Source organism: Coptis chinensis, chromosome 2 (assembly GCF_015680905.1).
Source record: "Coptis chinensis isolate HL-2020 chromosome 2, ASM1568090v1, whole genome shotgun sequence".
NCBI classification, from domain to species: Eukaryota; Viridiplantae; Streptophyta; class Magnoliopsida; order Ranunculales; family Ranunculaceae; genus Coptis; species Coptis chinensis.
The window spans coordinates 46,085,969-46,106,842 of record NC_141457.1 but is presented as its reverse complement, the minus strand read 5'-3'; the positions used below and the strand labels follow the sequence as shown (position 1 = coordinate 46,106,842).

Sequence of the window (20,874 nt, the reverse complement as noted above, 5' to 3'; positions counted from 1 at the left end):
AAAAGACTAAAAATTAAATCTTACATGACATTAGATTAAGTCTAGGTGCATTATCTACTCCTACAAACCAAATGGTTTGGACCCTAAATACAATGGATGCCTTCTCTCTCCCTAATTTTTAGATTATATACCTCTACTTTATGCCTTTTACTGATTTGCCCTTCTCCATTACAATTGAGACACCACACATTTTACTTTATGCTTTTGCTTTTTAATTTCTTCTTGATCAAGATAGGTTTTGGAGAATACCATATTTTGAGATAGGGACCTCCATCTCTGGTCTTCTGAGTTGAGGGCTATGAGTTTTGACTTTGACCTTTGACTTTGACTTTTTCAGCACTTTTTCATAACAGCTTCTGGTTTTCATAATAAGCGTGATTAAGGCTCCTTTTGGTGTTAAGACGCAGCTTTTATGATAAGTGGTATGAATTTCTTTGTAACCTGAAAAAGGCAATAAAAACTATGAGTTGTCTTTTCATTAAACGTAATAAGGGCTGTAATGCAGTAATATAATGATAATAAAATGCACATTTAGGAGCTGATCAGTCATAGATTGAATAAGTTGTACTTACTCTCTCCAACTAGCAGCGTCTTCAGAGCACTCTAAAACCCATCTTTGCACTTGCTCGTGATGCAAATTTTTTGTAAGTTTATGCACCTTGCCTTTACCAATAAGTTGTTCGCTAGAACATCCTTTATCTTCATCAAAGAAATTATTCCTTGCTCGTTTGTGGCTTCCACTCCCACCTTTTGGCATGTATTTATTACAATATAGAATTGATTCTTCAATAAGGTAGCGCTCAGTGATACACCCTTTCGGAAACGACCTTTTATTCCTAACGTATGTTTTGAACGTTCTCATCATCCTAAAACAAGATATTAGTTAAGTTTCTTAACTGATAATCAACACTTGAATAATTAAGGATCATTTCACTTATCGTTCGAAAGGATACATCCAACGGAATCTAACAGGACCACAAATCCGTGCTTCCTCTGCCAAATGCACTACGAGGTGTGTCATTGAAACGAAAAGGGAAGGTGGAAAGTATTTCTCGAATACACATAATACTTCCAAAATATGTCGGCTAGCAGTATCAAGCTCCTTGCGACAAATAACCTTGGAACAAAGCACACTAAAAAATATAGACAATTGTCTAATTGCACCAGCCAAAGGCTTTTGCTCCTTGTAGGCATACATTAACAACACCGACAATAATTACTGAATTACAATGTGATAATCATGTGATTTAGGACACCTAATATGAAGATCCTCCATGCTAACGTTATACTTCCAATTAGAGTAGTATCCTATAGGAACCTTCAATGTTTTCAAGGTTTGACAAAATAATTTTTTCTCTTCTCTTTCTCTTGAAAGTAAAAAAGGAGCCTTTGGCAAAAAGGTTTTATTCCCATCTTGTACAGGCAACAATTTTTTCTTAATATTCATTTCCTTCAAGTCCAAACGAGCTTGAAGACCATTATTGCCTTTTGTGCCCATTATTGTACCTATGAGATTCTCAACCACATTTTTCTCTACATGCATCATGTCTAAATTGTTACGGACGTCCAAATTCTATAAAAACATAAGATATATTATAAGTGATACACATATTAAACTACAATAGACAATCACACATATTAAACTTAAGGTTTAAGTCTTTGCATTATTAGAGTGAGGCGATTTTAGAAACCAAGGGGCATTACTGACTTTATCTTTTTCTATTCCTCAAATTAGTCATTTCATTTCCTTTTCGAGCCTATTATAGACAACCCTTCCTGCTTGGAGGGAAATCTTTCCTCTTTTGAATGGGTTGATTGGCCTGACCGATGGTTGACCCCCGAGGAGGTGAATTCAACAAAAGAGGTATCTTTTTGACCTTGGGGTTTTTTGGATGGTCTAAATGAGAAAGAAAAGCTTAACCAAATATTACATCAGAAGAGATAAAGTGACGTGGTAGTGGTTGACAAGCCTCCACCTACAACTAATCTATGATAACAAAGGAAGACTTATGCCAATGCTGCTAGGGTTTCGAAACCAACATATGGAAGAGAGGTGAATACCACACTTCTGCCAACTCCTGGCCATCAAGGTGAGTATTCGACCATAACAGTCCAAGCTTCAGAAGTGGACAAGAGGTTAGAATATTGTAAGTTGGCTCTTGTTGGTCAGTTAGATCTAACAAAAATTAGAAATATTGATATGGGTACTGAACTATGGTGGATTTTACATTATGGATAATGTATTATTTTTTTTGCAAAATAGGGTACCGTATATTTCAAATATTGTTAATATGGGTACTCGTTGTGTACGTTGTTAAGTATTTATAAGTATTTGATGATTTGGCAAATGGAGTAAACTAATTTCAAATTTTGACCGTTGTACAATTATGAAGCAAACAAATTTTGACCGTTGCAAAATTAGTTGACTCCGTTTGCCAAATCATCAAATACGTATAAATACTTAACAACGTACATAACCAGTACCCATATTAGCAATATTTGAAATATACGGTATCCTATTTTGCAAAAAATAATAATACAGTACCCATAATGTAAAATCCACTATAGTTCAGTACCCATGTTCGTGTTGTGTAGCATTCCTATATATAACATGGCCATTTACAAATGGCCAAGATCAGTGGTTAAGGAAGCAGAGGGGATTATGAGAAATTTTCTATGGTAAGGGGATCCTACTATTAGGAAGGGGGTGACTGTAAGCTGGGAAAATGTTTGCAAACCGACTTGTGAGGGTAGATTGGGAATCAGAAGACTCCATGATATGAACACTACAATGTTGATGAAGCTTGCATGGGCTGTTATAACTGGAAACAATGATTTTGCAAATTTTACGAGGACAAAATATTATAACTTGGATGGTGAAATTATCAATTTCTACAAGCCTTAATCTATCTGGTCTGGCATCAAGAATGTTCTTGAAGAGGTGCATTCAAGATCTCAGTGGGTGGTTGCTAGTGGTGAAAGAGTCGACATTTGGAGAAGTAACTGGTTGGGGAAAACCTCTCTGAAACAACTTCTTAACATCAGCCCCCAAGACCTTAAGGGATGTACAACGAAAGTTTATGATTTACTGGTGGCAAACAAATGGAGTATCCCTACTGTATTACAGGATGTCATGAATAGTGTTAACATGTCTACTCATCTCGTGCATAAATGTGATCATGTACATGAAGATTACCTTCTGTGGTGTCCTGAGTCTTTACCTCAAAGGTAAATTTTCTACGAAATCAGCATATGAGGAAATCAGGAAAAAAAAGCCTAGAAATGGTTGGTTTAGATTCATTTGGAGCAAACACATACATCCGAGATGTGCTGCACTTGCTTGGAAAATCATTCAAAAAGGTGTAGCCATCGATGAAAGAATTCAAAAGTGTGGTATCCACATTGTACCTTACTGTAGAGTATGCAAGTCAGCCACTGAGACTCATGAGCACCTTTTCTGGGAATGTTCATTTGCTCAGAAGATATGGAAGTGGATAGCTCAATCTTTCGGTATCACACAAAAACTTCAGAATTTCAGGGAAGCTATTAAGCTGGCAAAGAAATGGAGCATTCGAACACAGCACACATGGAATGCATGTCTGGTTGCAGGTCTTGTGAGTGTCTGGAAACAGAGAAATAAGGTGTTCTTTTAGAGCAGAAGACTTAGCCTATGGGAATGTCAGTTTTATGTTAGAACCCAAGTTAAAATCAATGGCAACCTTTCTACAGGCTGTAGTTCAACTTCAGTGTAGGACCTAGCTATCCTTCAGTTATGGGGCACCAATCTATTACCACAAAAAGCTCCACAAATCAAGCAATGTAGCTGGATGCCTCCAGAACCAGATATCGTCAAACTCAACACTGATGGCTCATCTAGGGGTAACCCAGGTATGTCAGGGATCGGTGTTTCATATAGAGACAGTTTGGGAGACTTTAAATTGTCTTTCTGGAAAAATGTTGGGGTTGGTTCCAATTATAGAGCAGAATCACTCGTAATCCTTGAGGGTGTTGAACTAGCACTTAAAAATGGATGGAAGTTTGGATTGAGATAGACTCTGTCTCAACTGCTCAAGCTTTCACCAATAAGCAAATGCTATTGGATTTAAAACAACGATGGCTGAACTGCTTGAAAGAACTACAAGATGTCAGGATTACTTCAGTGTATAAGGAAGCTAACACTACTACGGATGCAATGGCGAAAGCTGGAAACTCTTTACCACTGAATGATGCTATTGTCCTTGAAGGGAAACCACCATGGCTTCACAAATGGGAAGCTCCGTTCCAGAAGTTCTATAGATTTTGTTGAGACTTTTGAAGATATGTAACAGACCAAATAAGTTTGATGAAAGAAAATCTTGTTTTGAACTATGGAGGTGCAGATTGTTGCCATACCCTACCCACCTTGTACTTTTTCTTTTTACTGCAATTTTAACTTAAATAGCAAAAAAATACACGTTTTAAAGTTGTACCTTCCAATAATGCAACTGAAATAGGATCGATTCCTCTGACCATGCAGTCTCATCCTCCTCCTCACACTTCTTTCTTTTCCTAGATGCTACTTTTCCAAATACTTTTTAAGGTTCTTAACTTTTTCAAATACTTTCTCACCAGTGTTAGTCGCTTGGGAGCCTTCCCATGTTCTTTTTTCCTATTGAACTGAGATTTTTGAGTTCTAAGGGGATGGTCATTGGGTAAAAAGCACCTATGACCCATATAAGCTTGTTTACTCCCATGTTTAAGCCTAATTGAGGATATATCTTCACCACATATCAAACATGTATACTTTCCAGCAGTTTTGCAACCCAACAAATACCCATAGGCTGGAAAATCTTGTATGGTCCCCAAAAGTACATCCTTCATTGTGGAAGAAGACTTGTTGTGGGAGTCAAAGACATCTGATCCAATGTTCCACAGATCCCTCATCAGCTCATCCCCCAGTGGTTCCAGATACACATCAATGTTTTTTCCAAGTTGTTCTTCCCAGGAATTAACAATGATAGCATAGTAAACTCTTTTAGCATGCAAAATGAAGGCGGGAGATTGTAAGGGACAATCATTACAGGCCATCAACTGTGAGAAAGACTCTTGTTACCAAATGGATTAAATCCATTGGTTGAAAGGCCTAACTGAACATTACATGGTTCCACAGCAAATTCGGGATACATGGTATCAATTCCCCTCTAACAAGAAGAATTTGATGGATGGCGCATATATCTAATTGGGAAGCTGATTTTGAATGCCATGTCATCATCTCAGTTATCCATGGAATGCTATACAAAGCTAAGCAATGGAAAAAAAAAAACATAAACTGGTTTGATATGGGAACAACATAAATGAAGCTTACCTACAAACAAGAAGGCTAACCTGTATAGCCTACGCAGCCTTGGTGTTTTTCTTTGGTACAAGTGAGACCTTATTAAACTCAACCTTGTATATGCCTTCTCCACATATAGTACAACGTTTAAGATCTTTATTTCGTTTTCAATATAACATACAATCGTTGGGGCATGTATGGATTGATATGTAATTCATACCTAAAGACTTGATCATTTCCAAACAATCGGTTGTACTCTCTGCCAAGGTGTTGCCACTAGGAATAACTCTTTTAAGTGTCTTAAGCAACTCATTAAAACTATTATTGGACCAATTATGTGTAGATTTCAATCATACCAACTCAACTATAACAGACAACTTTGTGTCGTCAACTCCACATGAAGGATGCAAAGGCTGTGTCGCAACTTCCCATAACTTTTTAGCTTTTGCATCCTCACGTGAATTGTTTTTAGAATGATTAGCTTATCTACGTTCAGCGTGAGTATCTCTATCTGAACCCAATTCATTCATGCATGCATCGAGGCCCTTAGGTTGAGCACGCATAAGAGCATCATTAACCAAATTCAGCATTCGTGGTTGCTCTTCCACATTTTTGCCACTAGCATATGCATTACTACGCTCTTGGTCAGGCTCAACGTCATTAATTGGTTCACCATGATAATACCATGTTGTGTAGGATGTCATTATACCAACACAAATTAAATGTTCCTTGACCACTTCATAAGTTTTTCCACCACCAACATTACGATAGTTTAAGCACGAACAAAGATACCAATCAAAAACCCCCAAATGGCCTTTAGCAAATTTCATAAAAGAGTCAACACCCGCCAGATACTTAGGACATAAACTTATTTCTTTCATCCATGCCTTGTTGGGAGGAATATAAGACATTTACCTTGCAAGTATTAGATCATCGACTTACTTCTATTTCACAAAAACAAGCAAAAATTATTTTATAAGAAACATTTTGCAACCCCAAATGCAAATAAGATATAATGAAAAACAATTGCATAAATAATAAGATGAAAAGGCAATAATTAACATGTTAAGATTCAGAGGCAATAATTAGAGACGAGCATGCACAAAAGACAAGTATCATAAAGACTCATACATAACATGCTCAAATTCAGAGGGATGGATGTGTCACAATCTAGCTAAAACCATAGAACCAACTACTTTAACATTTCAAGAACTCATGAGACATTTGTAAACTGTTAGGAAACTTATTCCAAAAATATACTTATTGTTAAGTAAACAAGAAATCAAATTGATATAACAAATATATCATGAACAAACCTTTAGTTCAATGAATGAACTTAATTTACCAAGGAATGATCTTTAGACAACATATACCTTTTAGTCATGGGGACCATATTAGGTGCGACTGGGTGTGATGTTACATAAGCTGCGTGTATGATCTTGTACTCCTCTTATTTTTGCCGCTTTTAGCAAAAACAAAAGATAAGAGCCTCTTCTCTAACTACTCATCCCTCTCTTCTTAGCCATTTTGGGTAAAATCCTACACTGATCGACAGTGTTAGTTCCAGAAAATCATTCTCTCTTTGCCTTTTTGGGTCAAATCCTTCACTGCTTACAGTGAAAGTTCTAAAAAGGCTAGACTCTACATTATCTATGGTCAGTTTCTTCTAAGGTAAAATCCTCTACTGTGAACAGTAACGAGTTCCGAAAAGAAACAGGACTAAAATGGATATATATGAGTTTGAATGTGGCTTTCAGGAGGAAAGAAGCATGACGAAGGAGACGAAAAGCTCTCAGGGCATCGACAGTGGTAAAGAGCCAAATCAGCAAAGTCAGAATTTGGAACGGGAAGCAGCTCCAAAATTCTCTTATGCTGAGGCAGCAAAGAAAGCCACACAACAACAACAAGTAGAACTACAAGAGCTACCAAACCCTGAGAAAATGGGTGATTACCCAGCAATCACCATTCCAGAAAAGGCGATGAAAAGGGTTGCTCTATTGTAAGTTCTTTAGTTAGTGGGTAGAATCGATTCTGAAAGTCCCAATCGAAAAAGTCGCGGGAACTAGCAAGGAAAATCTGGCAGCCCTCGGTGAGTGGATTATTACTCCCATTGGTAAAGGATATCTATTTAAGAGATTTTCAAATCTTTGAGGATCTGAATAGGGTGTGGGCGAAAGGAGCACGGGACTTTGATAAAAGTCCAATGAGAATTAGTCGATGGGCCTTGAACTTTAATCCGATAGTCGAGGCGTCCCACGCCCTAGTATGGTTTAGGTTTCCAGGACTTGGACAAGAATTCTGGGAACCAGAAGTACTTATGTCCATTGCAAGAGGGGTTGGATATCCGATGCAAATTGATGAGAAGATGCTGAGCCGAGAGTACAGATACTATGCGAAAATTCTGGTAGATGTGGACCTTCAGAACCCATCCCTAACCAGATTTATGTGCAAACGAAGTCGGTGAAGTTTTGGCAGGCGGTGGAGATCGGGAAGTTACCAAAGATATGTACTCACTGCAAAATCGTTGGGCATCTGGTTACTGAATGTAGGAAATTAAAAGGGGATATGCAAAACTCTCGAGGGAAAGAGAATAAAGGCAAAGATGTTGTGATTGACCTTACCCCTGATGCCGAGTTTCGCGGAGGGAAGTCAAGAAGGAAACGAAGTCGAAAACAGGCACAAGCTGAACCTAGTAAACAAGGTGAGACAGCTTGGAGACCAAAATCTTATGAGAAAACGGTGGAACCACAAACTCATAATAGGTTTGAAAACCTTGAGATTGAGGAACTACAACCCATAGAGGAGCAGGAGCTAGCTGCTGAACAAGGTGATGACGTAAATGGGGGAACAAGCAAAGATAGAGATGCAACTAAAGAAGCAGACCAAGAGCAGAGTGCACATACTCCACAACAGCAGCAAAATGCTGAACCAGTCAGGGACAACAAGGTGACTAACAGTGCCGGAACTGCGGGGACTGAGAACGAGCATATTTCCAACTCAGCAGGCAGCAGTGAAGCATCACTGTCCAGAATCCATGAAGTGTACGCTGAGAAAACTTTGGTCGAGACTAAAGCGGAGAAAGTCTTACAAATGCTCGTCCGCAAACAGCATTTTGGAGAGGAGGAAAATGAACCTCCTGACCCAGAAACACCTATTTCCAGATGGGGAGACATGGCGGAGGATGATATAGAAGAGGAACATGATCCTACTGTGGGCTTGATGGGCTTGATGGTGAATGACACACAAGAATCCGATCTAATCTGCGAGGAGTCGAAATCGCACCCGCGATGGCGATTGCAACAAACATATCCCCCAGCTACCAGGTCCAGATCTCGATCTCGGACTGGGCAAAAGGGATAATTAAAGGTGGTTTACACCTTCCTTCACAATAAAACAACCTCGATCTCAATGAGGTGCATATTTTGAAACATCAGAGGAATTGCGAACGACAAGTCGCAAAATAGGCTTTCGAAGCTCATCAATAAATGGGATCCTGACATAGTAGGTATTGCTGAGCCCATGATCAGTCCGGATGATTTCTCAAAGGCCTATCTCCAATCTCTGGGAATGAGTTCTTGCTTTTTCTCCAATAATAGTCTGAATAGAGTGCCTAACATTTGGCTCTTCTGGAAGACAACAGTGGATACTCCGAACTTGTTATGTTGCTCCAATCAACAGATAACAGTGGAGGTGGATGGAGTGCTTCTGTCCATTATTCATGCTCATTGCAGTTATGTGAATCGGAGGCAACTATGGATGGATCTTCATCAGTTTAGCCTCATGAACCTTCCATGGTTAATTCTTGGGGATTTTAATGCCTACCTGAGTTACTCAGACAAACAGGGAGGCCATCGACCATCTACAGCAGCGATGTCTGATTTCAGAGACTTTATTGGTTCCAATCACTTGATGGAAGCTCCTTGTAAAGGGTTTCACTTCTCCTGGTGGAACAAGCAAGTTGGGAGACTTAAGATTCTGGGTAAACTGGACAGGATGTTCTTTAATATTCTATGGAGCTCCAAATACCCGGGATGGAATTATAAGGTATGCAACAGGCTATGCTCGGGCCATTCTCCTATAGTGGGGCGCAGTGTGGATATCCCTCGACCAAAAAATGTTCCCTTCAAATTCTTCAACATGTGGTGTTCCCACCCATCTTTTAGAGATACGGTTAAAGCTATTTGGGATGTTCCTTTGGCAGGTCATTCCATATATATCATGACACAAAAACTAAAGCAGTTGAAAAGTGCTTTGAAAGTTTGGAACAGGGAGATATTCGGTAACATCAAATTTCAAGTGGAAGAAGAATCCAAAAGTTTAGAGCTAATGCAAAAACATTTTGATCAAGGGAACACGGATGAGGATTTCAATATGCAAATGGTGAATCAAGAGAACAAGGTTGAGAAATTGCTAGAACAAGAACAGATGTTCTGGAGGCAGAAAGCAGGAGCCAGCTGGGAGAATGATAATGATCGAAGCACCAAGTTCTTCCACGCAATGGCGAATACCAATAGAAGCAAATCTCTTATCTCGGAACTGAAAAACAATGAGGGGCACACAATCAGTATCCAGGAGGAGATTGGTGAGTTCGTGGTCAACCACTATAAGGAGAAATTCATAAAATCGGAGCATGAGATTGACTGGAGGCTAATTCAAACTATGCCTCAGGCTGTTTCAGCTGATGATAATGCAAAGATATCTTCCATCCCATCAGCACAAGAAGTGAGGGCAGCGGTTTTTCATCTTAAAGCGGACAGCTCCCCAGGCCCTGATGGTTTTACGGGCTTTTTCTTTCAACAATGTTGGGACATTGTGGAAGCTGATTTGGTCAGAGCTATAAGATATTTCTTCATCAAATCTCGGCTGCCTATGGGTGTTAACACGAACTTCATTGTGTTGATCCCTAAGGAAAAGAACGCCAATCAGATTAGCAAATTCAGGCCTATTTGTCTCTCCAATTTTGTATTCAAGATCATCACCAAGATTCTCGCCGTAAGATTAAGCACAATTGCTGAAAGGATCATTAGCAAGGAGCAATATGGTTTCATACCAAATAGAAACTCTCAGCAAGCCATCGGGTTAGCCTCCGAGTTAATCAATGAGCTGCAAACACCTCGGCATGGAGGAAGTTTAGCAATCAAGCTTGACATTTCTCAAGCTTTTGATACAATGGATTGGGAATTTCTGTGGGCAGTCCTGTGGCATGTGGGATTCTGTGACATTTGGATTCAATGGCTACAAGGAGTATTCTCTAGCAACTCAATGTCTATAATGATCAATGGTGGACCAATAGGGCATTTTTCGGCGGAGAGAGGGCTGAAACAGGGGGATCCTCTCTCCCCAATGCTTTTCGCGATTAGCGAGGGACCTGTCTAAGCGTAAACATCGCAAGCTTGTCCACAAGAAGAAGATTCGCAAAATGGTGGTTAATGGTAAATCTGCGGTCCATCACACCTAATGTTTGCAGATGATATTTTCTTGTTCAGTAATGCTAACATGAGATGCATCAGATAGATTGTCAAGATTCTTAACAGATATCAAGACTCGTCGGGACAAATCATTAACAAAGACAAATGCAAAAAATTTCTCAGCCCAATGACAACGGCGAAGCAGATTATACAGAGACTCACGAAAATCAAAGGAAGGTACCTTGCCTGAAAAGTACCTTGGGGTACCTCTAGTCAAGGGGAGATTAACGAAAGTAGCACTTGCTCCTTTGGTGGATATAACACTACCAAAAGAACGACTTTACCCGACTGACTATGGCTGTCGTGAAAGGTATTACCCGACATACCAAAACTGCCGCAAGACCGTCGGAAAATGCTCGGTCGGCATAGCCTTCCGACGGTTTTATTGGTCAAACAGCAGTGTCGGGGTTGAAGATCTTTGCCGACGGACATTCCCGGCTGTTAATAACCGTCGGATATGCTCATCAAAAACCGTCGGATAGTTCTGGCATCCAAAACCGGCCGGATATTCCTGCCGCTAAAACCGTCGGGATATTCCTGGCCGTAAAACCGTTGGATAGTTCTACTGTTATGAACCGTCGGTTAGACCAGCTATCATCAGCCGTCGGATATGCCAGCTGCTAGCCGTCGGGTAGTTTGCTACTAGACAGTTTTCATCCGTCGGGTATTAGTTCTTTATTTTAAAAAAAATATTTTTTATAATAATTGTTTCAGGTATCCCAACATTACATTCTTGCAAGTTCCCACTCAAATGCTACAAACGCCAATGTATTCATAAAGAAACAATGTGTTCATAAAAAAAAACAAGAATAAGACATGTTGTTCACTAAGTATACATATTACTTCCTTTAGAAACCAAAAATCAGCACCACGCATTACCATCTCGCCTAACAACCAGTCCTAGTAATCTCTAGTACCATTACTTACAACAAACATACTCAAAAAACCAAAATAGATGAAGTTTGCATATCCCACACAATAGATTACTCATACTGCAACCTTGATTCAACCCTTCAACAAAATCACTAAGGTCCAAAGCGTCTCACCAAGTTGGTAATCCATTTGCCAAGATCTTGAAGTGAGTTTTGCTTACCAAAAAAAAAGAAGCAGAAGAAGATCATGAAGTACTCTCTTAGGAACTAGAAATAATTCTAGCTGTTCTATTCTAGCTATAAGTACCTAAAAATACCCAAATATCTTGCTAATCAAAACAGAATGTAAGAAACTTGCTAATCAAAACAGAATAAAAAACACGTGCTGGAAGAATGTTTGAAGTTTGTACACTAACCAAAATAGAATCAAAAGCCTTAAGTTCTATTTGTGCGCCCTCTCTGCGTCCTTGAACAACTGCATGCCTATCTTGGATTTTGAAGAGCCATGTGTGTTATAATAGCTTGTAGCTTTGTTCCCACTCCTAAGATTGCCTGCAAGGAGAATCATTCAACTCAATTAGCTTGTCATTACAAAAACCTTGAACTCAATTAGATAATTAGCTTCACAATTTGTTCATCTCATTCTACAGTCGGAATCCTTGGGATACACCCATATGTCGTACAGACAAGTAAGTTGAGTGATTTAAACTGTGTCGAGTCACCCTAATTACAATATTCATCATCTCCGGAGGATATTACCGACTTTAAAGATCTCACATACTTGAACCGATCTAACAGTTTTGTTCGCAATTCGACTTTGTGTTCAAGATGCATGTCGGTTTCTTTGATTTTCACATACTTCGTTCTGAGAATATATATACTAGAGATGTATATACCAATCACAAAATATATAAATTTATATCAATCTCACAATTCAAGATTTGTATAACATATCTTACACCTCTACCTTCTAAGATACACCAAATTATTTGACAAGATAGCTATGGATATTGCCACGAAAACCATGGTTTGATCTTGTTGTATCAAGCGATAACGCCCACTAACCAACCGTGTGTCCGATATACCAAAAATCTAGTAGCAGACCTTTACCATGTTACAACTTACAACTACTGAAGCTATAATAAGAAATCGATCAATAGAGCTTTACCTGTTGTATTACCATCGGCATTAGCCCCAAAACAAGTTCTCATTAGGGTTTCAGTTTTTTAACTTTATTGATATATATGACTTGACGGACATCCCTGTCACCATAAGAAAGAGAATAAAAGTCAGAAAAGGAATAATTGCTAAAAAGAAAGGCAACAATGCCACACATTTTTTGAAGAGCTTAGCAAACCTTTTTTTTTAGGGAGAGAGCTCGGCGTCCTACTGAGGTAAGTGTTGTACAAAAAAAGTCCAACTAAATTCTCACCACGTATTTCTCTATCTTCTTCTACTTTGTCTCATTTATCACACAACAAAGGACTAGTATCTGCAATCCTCTATTTCATATTTTCATGAAGTCAGTATAATATAACCTATATATGGGAAGAAGAAGAAAAGATAAAGAACTTGAATCATTGAATAGAGGGCGGAAAAACAACCGAAAGATAGGCGCTTAAACTAAACCTGCATACCTAGGGCTGCCAATCACCGCTACCTTCATATCGAAGCATGTTTGTACAATAAAAGTTCCAACTGGAGGCACTAGTATTAAGCTTCGCAAGGCGTGATTATCGAATTTTACACAAACCCTCCACTACTTTCTCAATTTACTAATTTCCAGAAAAACAAAAACCGATAACAAAATTGAAGTCCATTAAAATGCGAGAACTAAACCGGTTCGGCCTCGAGAAAAATGATTTTCTCCCCGTACTCTATTTTCATCTTTCATCCGGCTTCAATGCACTATGGATCTTCATTTTCTGTATGACCTTCAAAGCGTGTAGCAAGAACCTCACCTACCTTCGAAGGAACACATGTCTCATCACATCTTTTCAAAATTGTAGGTCAACATGCTACAAGCTTACCCATTTACAACCGAGGGGGCCACAAAGAATATGATACATAACTTGCAATTAATCTCTTTTTGTACAACTAACTATACAAAAGGAACTAAGTCGGTGAAACCAGTCCCTTTTCAGAAGTATCATACAATTAGAACCGATAAACCTCCACCCCTGCTCCTTCCTTCAGATCCTCCATTCTGATGCGCTTCCAAGGAAGTAAACCCGAGAAAAACAAAAGATATTCACAAGTGTTGACAATATCTCTGTTAACTCCGAGGTGGATCGACGCTAACTCCCAACTTTTCAAGATTCTTCATATTACATTTTAATAGAAAGAGCAAAGGTGGATTCAAACAATGGGAAGCACCAACCTTTGCATGCTTTAACAAAGTGTTCATGGGATAAGCTGGTGGAGAAATGTGGGATGTTCCATCTGCATTTTCCTGATTCTCACTTGGTGGAAGTTTCACGGTCCTCCACTTTTCCAATTGTTAGAGCGACCATTCAGTTTGTGCTCGTGCAACTTGTCACTAGCCAAACTCTGTCTTCTAAGCTAAAGGCATATAATCAAGAGGATTCAAAGGCATGCAGTCAATATCCTACATTGGAAAAAATTAATTCCCATAAATCACTCTTTCTACCTGAAAATTATATTTGCATATTAAAGATAATTTTCTCCTCTTTTTCTAATAGCTAAAATGGGTTCACTGATGAAAAGGTGAGTTATATCAATATCCAAAAGACAAAAGAGGGAGATCCTCCCAACCTTTTGCTTCCTTAGCAAAGCACCAAGGAAAACAAGAGAATCCGAAGTTAGAAATTAAGACTACAAAGCAAGGACAGCAGAGATAGTGATGACAGGAATTACTGAGCCGTGACTAATATCAGGAGGTGACATCTTGCTCAAAAGATGGTGCAAATGTAAAAGAGAACAAAAACATCCCTCAAGGAGAACTTATTTGAGGAAATAGGAATACCTTATTTTTTTTGACCATGAATACAATCAAAAGTAGCCCGTATTTCTGCATACTTTTCTTCCCCAAAAGATTTCTTGTGAGCATATATGATCTAGAGTAAATCAAAATCAGAAGTTATAAATTATTATGAGTCCCCAAAAACTAAAAGAGGTATTTTATACTTACAATTAAAACTTACTTGTTCAAGAGAGAGCGAAAGCAGAGAGAGAGAATGTCGTCGCAAGTCTCTTCTTGAGAGAATAATGCCATTGGTGGTTTCACAAAGCAACTCTAAGCTTTAAACACTGCTCATCAAATTCCTTGATAGAAAATGAACCATGTCTGTCATTATCTATGGCCCATCTAAATCCCTACAATCATTTGACATATCCGTTAGCTTCTTCCGATACATAGTGCGATTTTTAGCAATCATTTCCTATTCACATGAGACGTCAAAACTATCACTTGTGGCACCTGAACACCAATTATTGGGACAACCACTGCATACCAAGTATCCACAAAAGCAGCAAACCATGCATGCATTCCTGCGGCAAAAGAATTATCATATGACTTGGTGCAAATTACTGAAACATTGCAAGTTAAATTTCCATTAGTACAAGTCTTATTTAACTGACCTCCAAGCATGTCAAAATTTCGAAAAGAAATTCCAACAAGTAATTTCACAGATTGACATACCTAATAAATAACGAAATTTTGGAACTTATTCTTGTGACAAAAGGAGAACAGATCAGAATTTTAAGAGGGTGGAGGGGTATTCTCGATTGCATAATGAGTTTTAAAAAGGGACGATCATTAGATAGTAGAGTCACCTGGTCAATTTTTAACAGGTCTCCCTCGAGGAGACGAGCATCGGCTGGTACTATGTCTCCAAGTTTTATCTCGATGACATCTCCGGGGAACAAGAACTGCCAGATCTTCTTCGTTCCACTTTCCATCTCGAATTGAAGGAGGCGGTGGAAGGAGGGAAAGATTTAGGAATCACATCCATGGACTGAGGACTAGAAACTTTCACCGAAATTGAGGTTGGAAGCTACAAGAGCTCGATGTATGTAGTTCATAGCGGGAACCGGAACCGAGCTGCATTTGGAATTGTAGTCAATACTTCACCGCCAACAAAGAATGGCGTTATATTGGTCTCGAGGAACATAAGCGGCAACATTTTTGTGACCCATGCTTTGCTTTGCTTTTGACGGGATTGTCCAATCTCTAACACTTATTCATTAGTGACACCCACCATAACCTCAATACTAGTGTTCGCAAGGGCATTAAGCATACCACGATCTGCATCAAAGAGCGACATGACTGATCGATTAGCTTTTAGGACTGCTACAACCTCCACCGGTGATGGTAAGTTGGTGACGCGTCGGTGCCAATATTTACTCCCACAAATGCACCCCGGTTAAAACCATGTTTGATTAAAAGTCGCGATAGAATAATGGGAACAGAAAGCAAAAATATAACAAAGAAAAGTTAAAGAATAAATGAGGGACATGGTTACATCAATCGGTAAACTGATTTTCAACCAAAGCTATCTATAATGAAGCTGCATATTCTTGCAATTAAATGAATTTTCATCTGTATATGAAAAGTGTGTTGCACCACAAGTCCACAAGGCATAGCTTAGTAACTAAGAAAACAAGCACAACATGTAAGTCTGGATATGTTAATCTGATTCTTTCTTTCAATTAAAAGTTTACACAACTAAAGCAAGGTACTAAAGCAAGTTTACACAACATTGCTGAACTGCCAACTAATTATACAATGCTTACTTTCCTAGATACTAGTTACAGCTCTGATAATTGTTCACCTTGCCAAAAATTGTAAAAGACCGCATTTCTAGTACAATGGCAATATACAATAACCGACCATATTCAACCAGGACATGAGAGTATAACTTCGGTCAACACAACTACACAAGGATATACCGAGGCATGGGAGAACATAAAAAGTAGGAGCAGATAATAATATTCTCCGCCCAGGTCTTGAGGCATCATTTGGCCGACCAAGATACAACCGAGAAATTTGCAACTTGCCTTCACCGCTATATATAAGCGGGGAAAAAGATGAACTTTTCAGATTTAACTAACATAAGAAATAAATACGGTAACATAGTTTAGTGCTGATAGTAAAGATTTAACTTTGAAAGATGAACTTGGATGCTAGACCAGGAGCTACGCAACACTAAGAAAGAAAAAGGATTTGTTTTGAAGCTACGCAAGACTGATGCATCCCAGGGAACCCAACAATTTTACTTGCATCCAGATTATAACTGCAGTTAATTAAAGTTTCAGATATGCTCAAAGTCGGACACCATCCAATTTGGAAAAAGGACAATTCAAAGATGTTAGGACTCGCTTTCGACGAGAGTTTTACTTGTGGGTGCTTTTTTATCTTTCCATCATACTGCCTAGTTGCAGGGGCACTCTTTGCAGTCCTAGTATTGCTCTATACTGCTTCTCCCCCACTTGAGTCATTATCCATCTCTTCTTTATAGCTCTCAGTTTTCTCACTCGATTCATCTTCTATGGCCAGCATCATCCTGACATATTGAAATCCGCTCAGTTTTCGGCTTGAAAAAAGCCTTTTTAAAACCAATGGTGTTCATAACTTCTTTAAAATAGATTCTAAACAACAGCTATAATTATCGATGCAGCTTAAAATTAAAACAGATCGAGTGAAGAAAACAACTAAATGCAAACGAAAACCTATATAAGCAAAATCTGTTCAATCTAGTACCTTAGCCTTAGGGGTTTGACTTGTTAAGCAAATCGGTTTGAAATGAGAATCAAAACCATGGAAGCATGGTCCTAGGGCCTTCTATATTAAAAAGGCAAGTTTGTAAAGAAGCTTATGTCAACGAGAAAATAATTGATTGACTTGGCACTTTTTCTTACTGCGTCTGCTTTTGGGAGTATTTCCAAGTGTGATTTTGCGGTCGACACTAGCATTGCCAACAGATTGCTTCAAATTGTTTCCACGCTTAATGGTGACCACTAACGTCCCGTGTAAACACTTTGTAGAAGAAGTTCCGCCTTTTCCGGAATCGGGGTGGACCGGATCGAATCAAAATCTTCGCGACAAAGGAATTGCCTCTGCGGCCCCAATCGACCGAGTTTTAGAGACTTGGCGGGCAAGTGACCAAGCTTGCCCGAGATGGAAAAAGTGAATCCAAAGCGGCTTCTTGAGTTGCCTCCCAACCGATCTTGAGTGATGTGGCCAAGTGGGGGATCTTTGAGTGTCGCAGGCTCGGTGGCCCTCGGGCGTGGGAAATTGCTAAATAGTGAATTAAGAGCTTTGAGGTACTCCTCGTTCACACTTCCAAGAGCCCATAAATCCTTTTCTAGCAGCTGCGGGAATGAACAAATTCACCGACAAAAGAAATATTAGTTATGAACATGAAAAAACGAGGGAGCACTAAGGAACAACTAATATCGGTTATATTAAAGCAAACCCGATGATCGGACCACCACGGAAAATGGTCTAAATCAGCAAAGTGCGCTCGTCTCCCTCCTGCAGTAATGATGTGCACATTAGTAACCCAAGAGACCGCTAGTCCTTCTCGATGAAATGCAAATGAATTGGAGATGAGATGCTTAAATAACAAAATAAGAAGTTGACTGTGATATTGAAATTATTATTCCTCCAAGGCAGCTCCAACCTCCCTTTTTAAGAAACCGATATACACAAACGGAGAGAAAGCCTTCGAACTATGACCATGTTTCCAAATGTTGAATGCACCGACACCTCCCATCATAAGAAACCAAAGGAATGCGATTGGAGCAAAGAGCCACCCAACTTTATCGGTTCCATAACTTTGCATACTAAACAAGCAAAAATAAGCAGAATAATAATCGAGATCCCCGTTTTAAGCCCTCTTATATTTTCTTCAAATATAGAAATTTCCCTCTCAGAATTGTTTTTAAAAGCGATAGAAAGTGTTACCCGAACTAAAGGTAATCATCAGTATCAAGTTTATTTTCCTACAAAAGAATAATTCCGATGAATGAGTCTATACAAATTAATAAAAAAAAAGAAACTAACAATTTGCAATCTGAACTACTTTGAAACGTTTGTTATCATTATTAATGTTGTTTTTGTTAATCGCCTTTTGTTCCCCAAGTGAAAATCGGATAAGAATTTATTCAATGCTAAGAAACTAAATACCTCTAATCAGGGAGAAGCTAAAGGAAAACAACACTAAGTTGAACCACTGAAAAGTTGAATAGTCCTTATACCACTAAATTAGTAAATTACTAGCCAATTGCCACAATCTCGATCCCTTCTCCAAAGCATGCTTTACAAAACAATCTTTACAAAGATGTAGTCTAAGATATCAAATCAAAGAATAGTATTCCCATTATGTTTCAAAGACTTTGCATTCATTTCTTTCCAATATGCATCCACCAGAAGAGAGAAAAACATAGGCAACACATATATGATGAATATCAGGGGGAAAGGATGATAGTATTCACTTACATGTGTAACTCCACCTTCTTGTCCATGCAAAACATATAAAAGCTCCATATTGCCCTAAGAAACAGGATGGAGTAAAATATGAGTTTCTCGCCATGAATAGAAACAAGTAGAAATCGTAGAAGAAAGAAAAAGAATTACTTACATCTATAATAGCACCAGCAGCTTCAGTTAACGTAGGTGAATCCAGCAAAACAAAACATCTGCCATCCTTCTCCCTCCTCCTTTATCTGGGCTTGGGACCAGCAATGCAAACTTATCATAAGTTTGCACAGGCGGAGTTACCAAGGGGGTTGGTAGAACACAACTCAATTATTGCTTTCCTAAGAACCATATTAAATAGTGATAAAAAAATATACATCACAACCACGAAACCCAAAAGGAAATAACAAAAAGCTAGTAGTTTACTTAGTACTTGGCACTGGTAAAAGCCAATAAAAACATTTAAGTAAATGAGCAGTGTTTCAAGAAGGTGACCTAATGATTACAACATTAGCAGTTCTTTGGGCCAGATAACACTCCCTTGAGCGACCTTGCCAAGCTTTGATCTCCAATCATCATGAGGCAATGGTAGTACAGCACCTCCGTCATAAACCACGTTCACATGAACTTTGAAGTTTCCCTCTTCCAATCTCCTGTTACCAAACTCGGTATTAGGATCAATATCTTGCACGATACCTCTCGCCACGACTCTAAGTGGCCAACCACCACGCAGATCACATTCTTTACCAATATATTCATTGACAACCTACAAATTTAAATTGTGTTATCAGTCTTTCCTTATAAGAGATATTTTTTCAAAAAATAACTCGAATAATTACCGGGGAAGCGTGACTAGAACGTGGTGATTCAACATCTGCCATAGGCATTCTTCCTTGGCTCATAAATTCTCTCAACAAAGCTGAATTCTCCAACACTGTATTCTGAAGCACATCTACCCTCTTCACAAGGTCCGTGTTCATCTCTTTCAAAGCTAAATTCTGTTGTGCCACAACTTTCATCTTCTTCACCGATGTTTTGCAGACCCCTTCACCCAAGCCTCCTCAAAACAGCCCCCTACTATCTCGGCCCAAGAACACAGACTTAATAGACAATCGATTTAATACCCTTAAAATCATGTCAAACAACAATTAATTACAATAACTATGATTCAATATGAGACCTTTGTGAGGGCATCATTCACCGACGTCTCTTGTGACTCCGGGTGCAAAGCAGTGTAGTCATGTGTGTCTCACCTGCATATATCAACCAAATTTGTTAGTAAGATCAAAACAATGGTATGGAAATTAAACTGAAAACTAAAAGTCATCTCCATTACCTAAGTCATCACCAAGGCTGTCACTTAGTAAATGTGAGCTGCTATGTGTTTGTCTCTCGTCCATGTGCAAAGAGCTGTAATACAATACAACAAGTATGCATGTCCATGGTGCAGAGATCAAGATCAGTTAATTTTTTATTTAAATTTCTATTTAACTAGCAAGAGAAAGCATTCCATAAAAGGCCTATTATGCACACATGAAAAATACAGCCGGAAAATAAAAAGATTCAAGTACAGGCATACCCTGTTCAAACAAAAAGTTGCACTTAATCAAAGAACTACCAAAATTTTAATACCACAAAACTCACACCACTAAGTCAACACAAAATATAAATGGACTATGTTCTAGATCTCTTTCTTTTTCTGCTACTCTCAACAACTTCAAACATGTCGTCTGGGTCGTTGAATATCAGTTCATCCACCATAGAAATGTCGAGGTTGTT

General features: G+C 38.8%; 1 protein-coding gene across 1 annotated transcript; it reads right to left on the bottom strand.

The window, feature by feature from the left end:
* Positions 1-18,993: 18,993 nt before the first annotated feature.
* Positions 18,994-20,146, bottom strand: LOC147516245 (uncharacterized). The gene is made up of 3 exons (XM_086594562.1): positions 19,935-20,146; positions 19,259-19,861; positions 18,994-19,170 (listed from the first exon to the last, which is right to left on the bottom strand). The coding sequence occupies exons 1-2, from the start codon at positions 20,112-20,114 to the stop codon at positions 19,598-19,600; spliced, it is 444 nt and encodes a 147-aa protein (XP_086450688.1). The 5' UTR covers positions 20,115-20,146; the 3' UTR covers positions 18,994-19,170; positions 19,259-19,597.
* Positions 20,147-20,874: the final 728 nt, after the last annotated feature.

Bases quoted from the DNA above. Each gene is read 5' to 3' on its own strand.
- LOC147516245 (XM_086594562.1), bottom strand. From the start codon at position 20,114: ATGAAAGTTGTGGCACAACAGAATTTAGCTTTGAAAGAGATGAACACG. The intron at 19,862-19,934 runs GTAATTATTCGA...TTAAATTTGTAG, and splicing joins GTTCTAGTCACGCTTCCCCG to GTTGTCAATGAATATATTGG.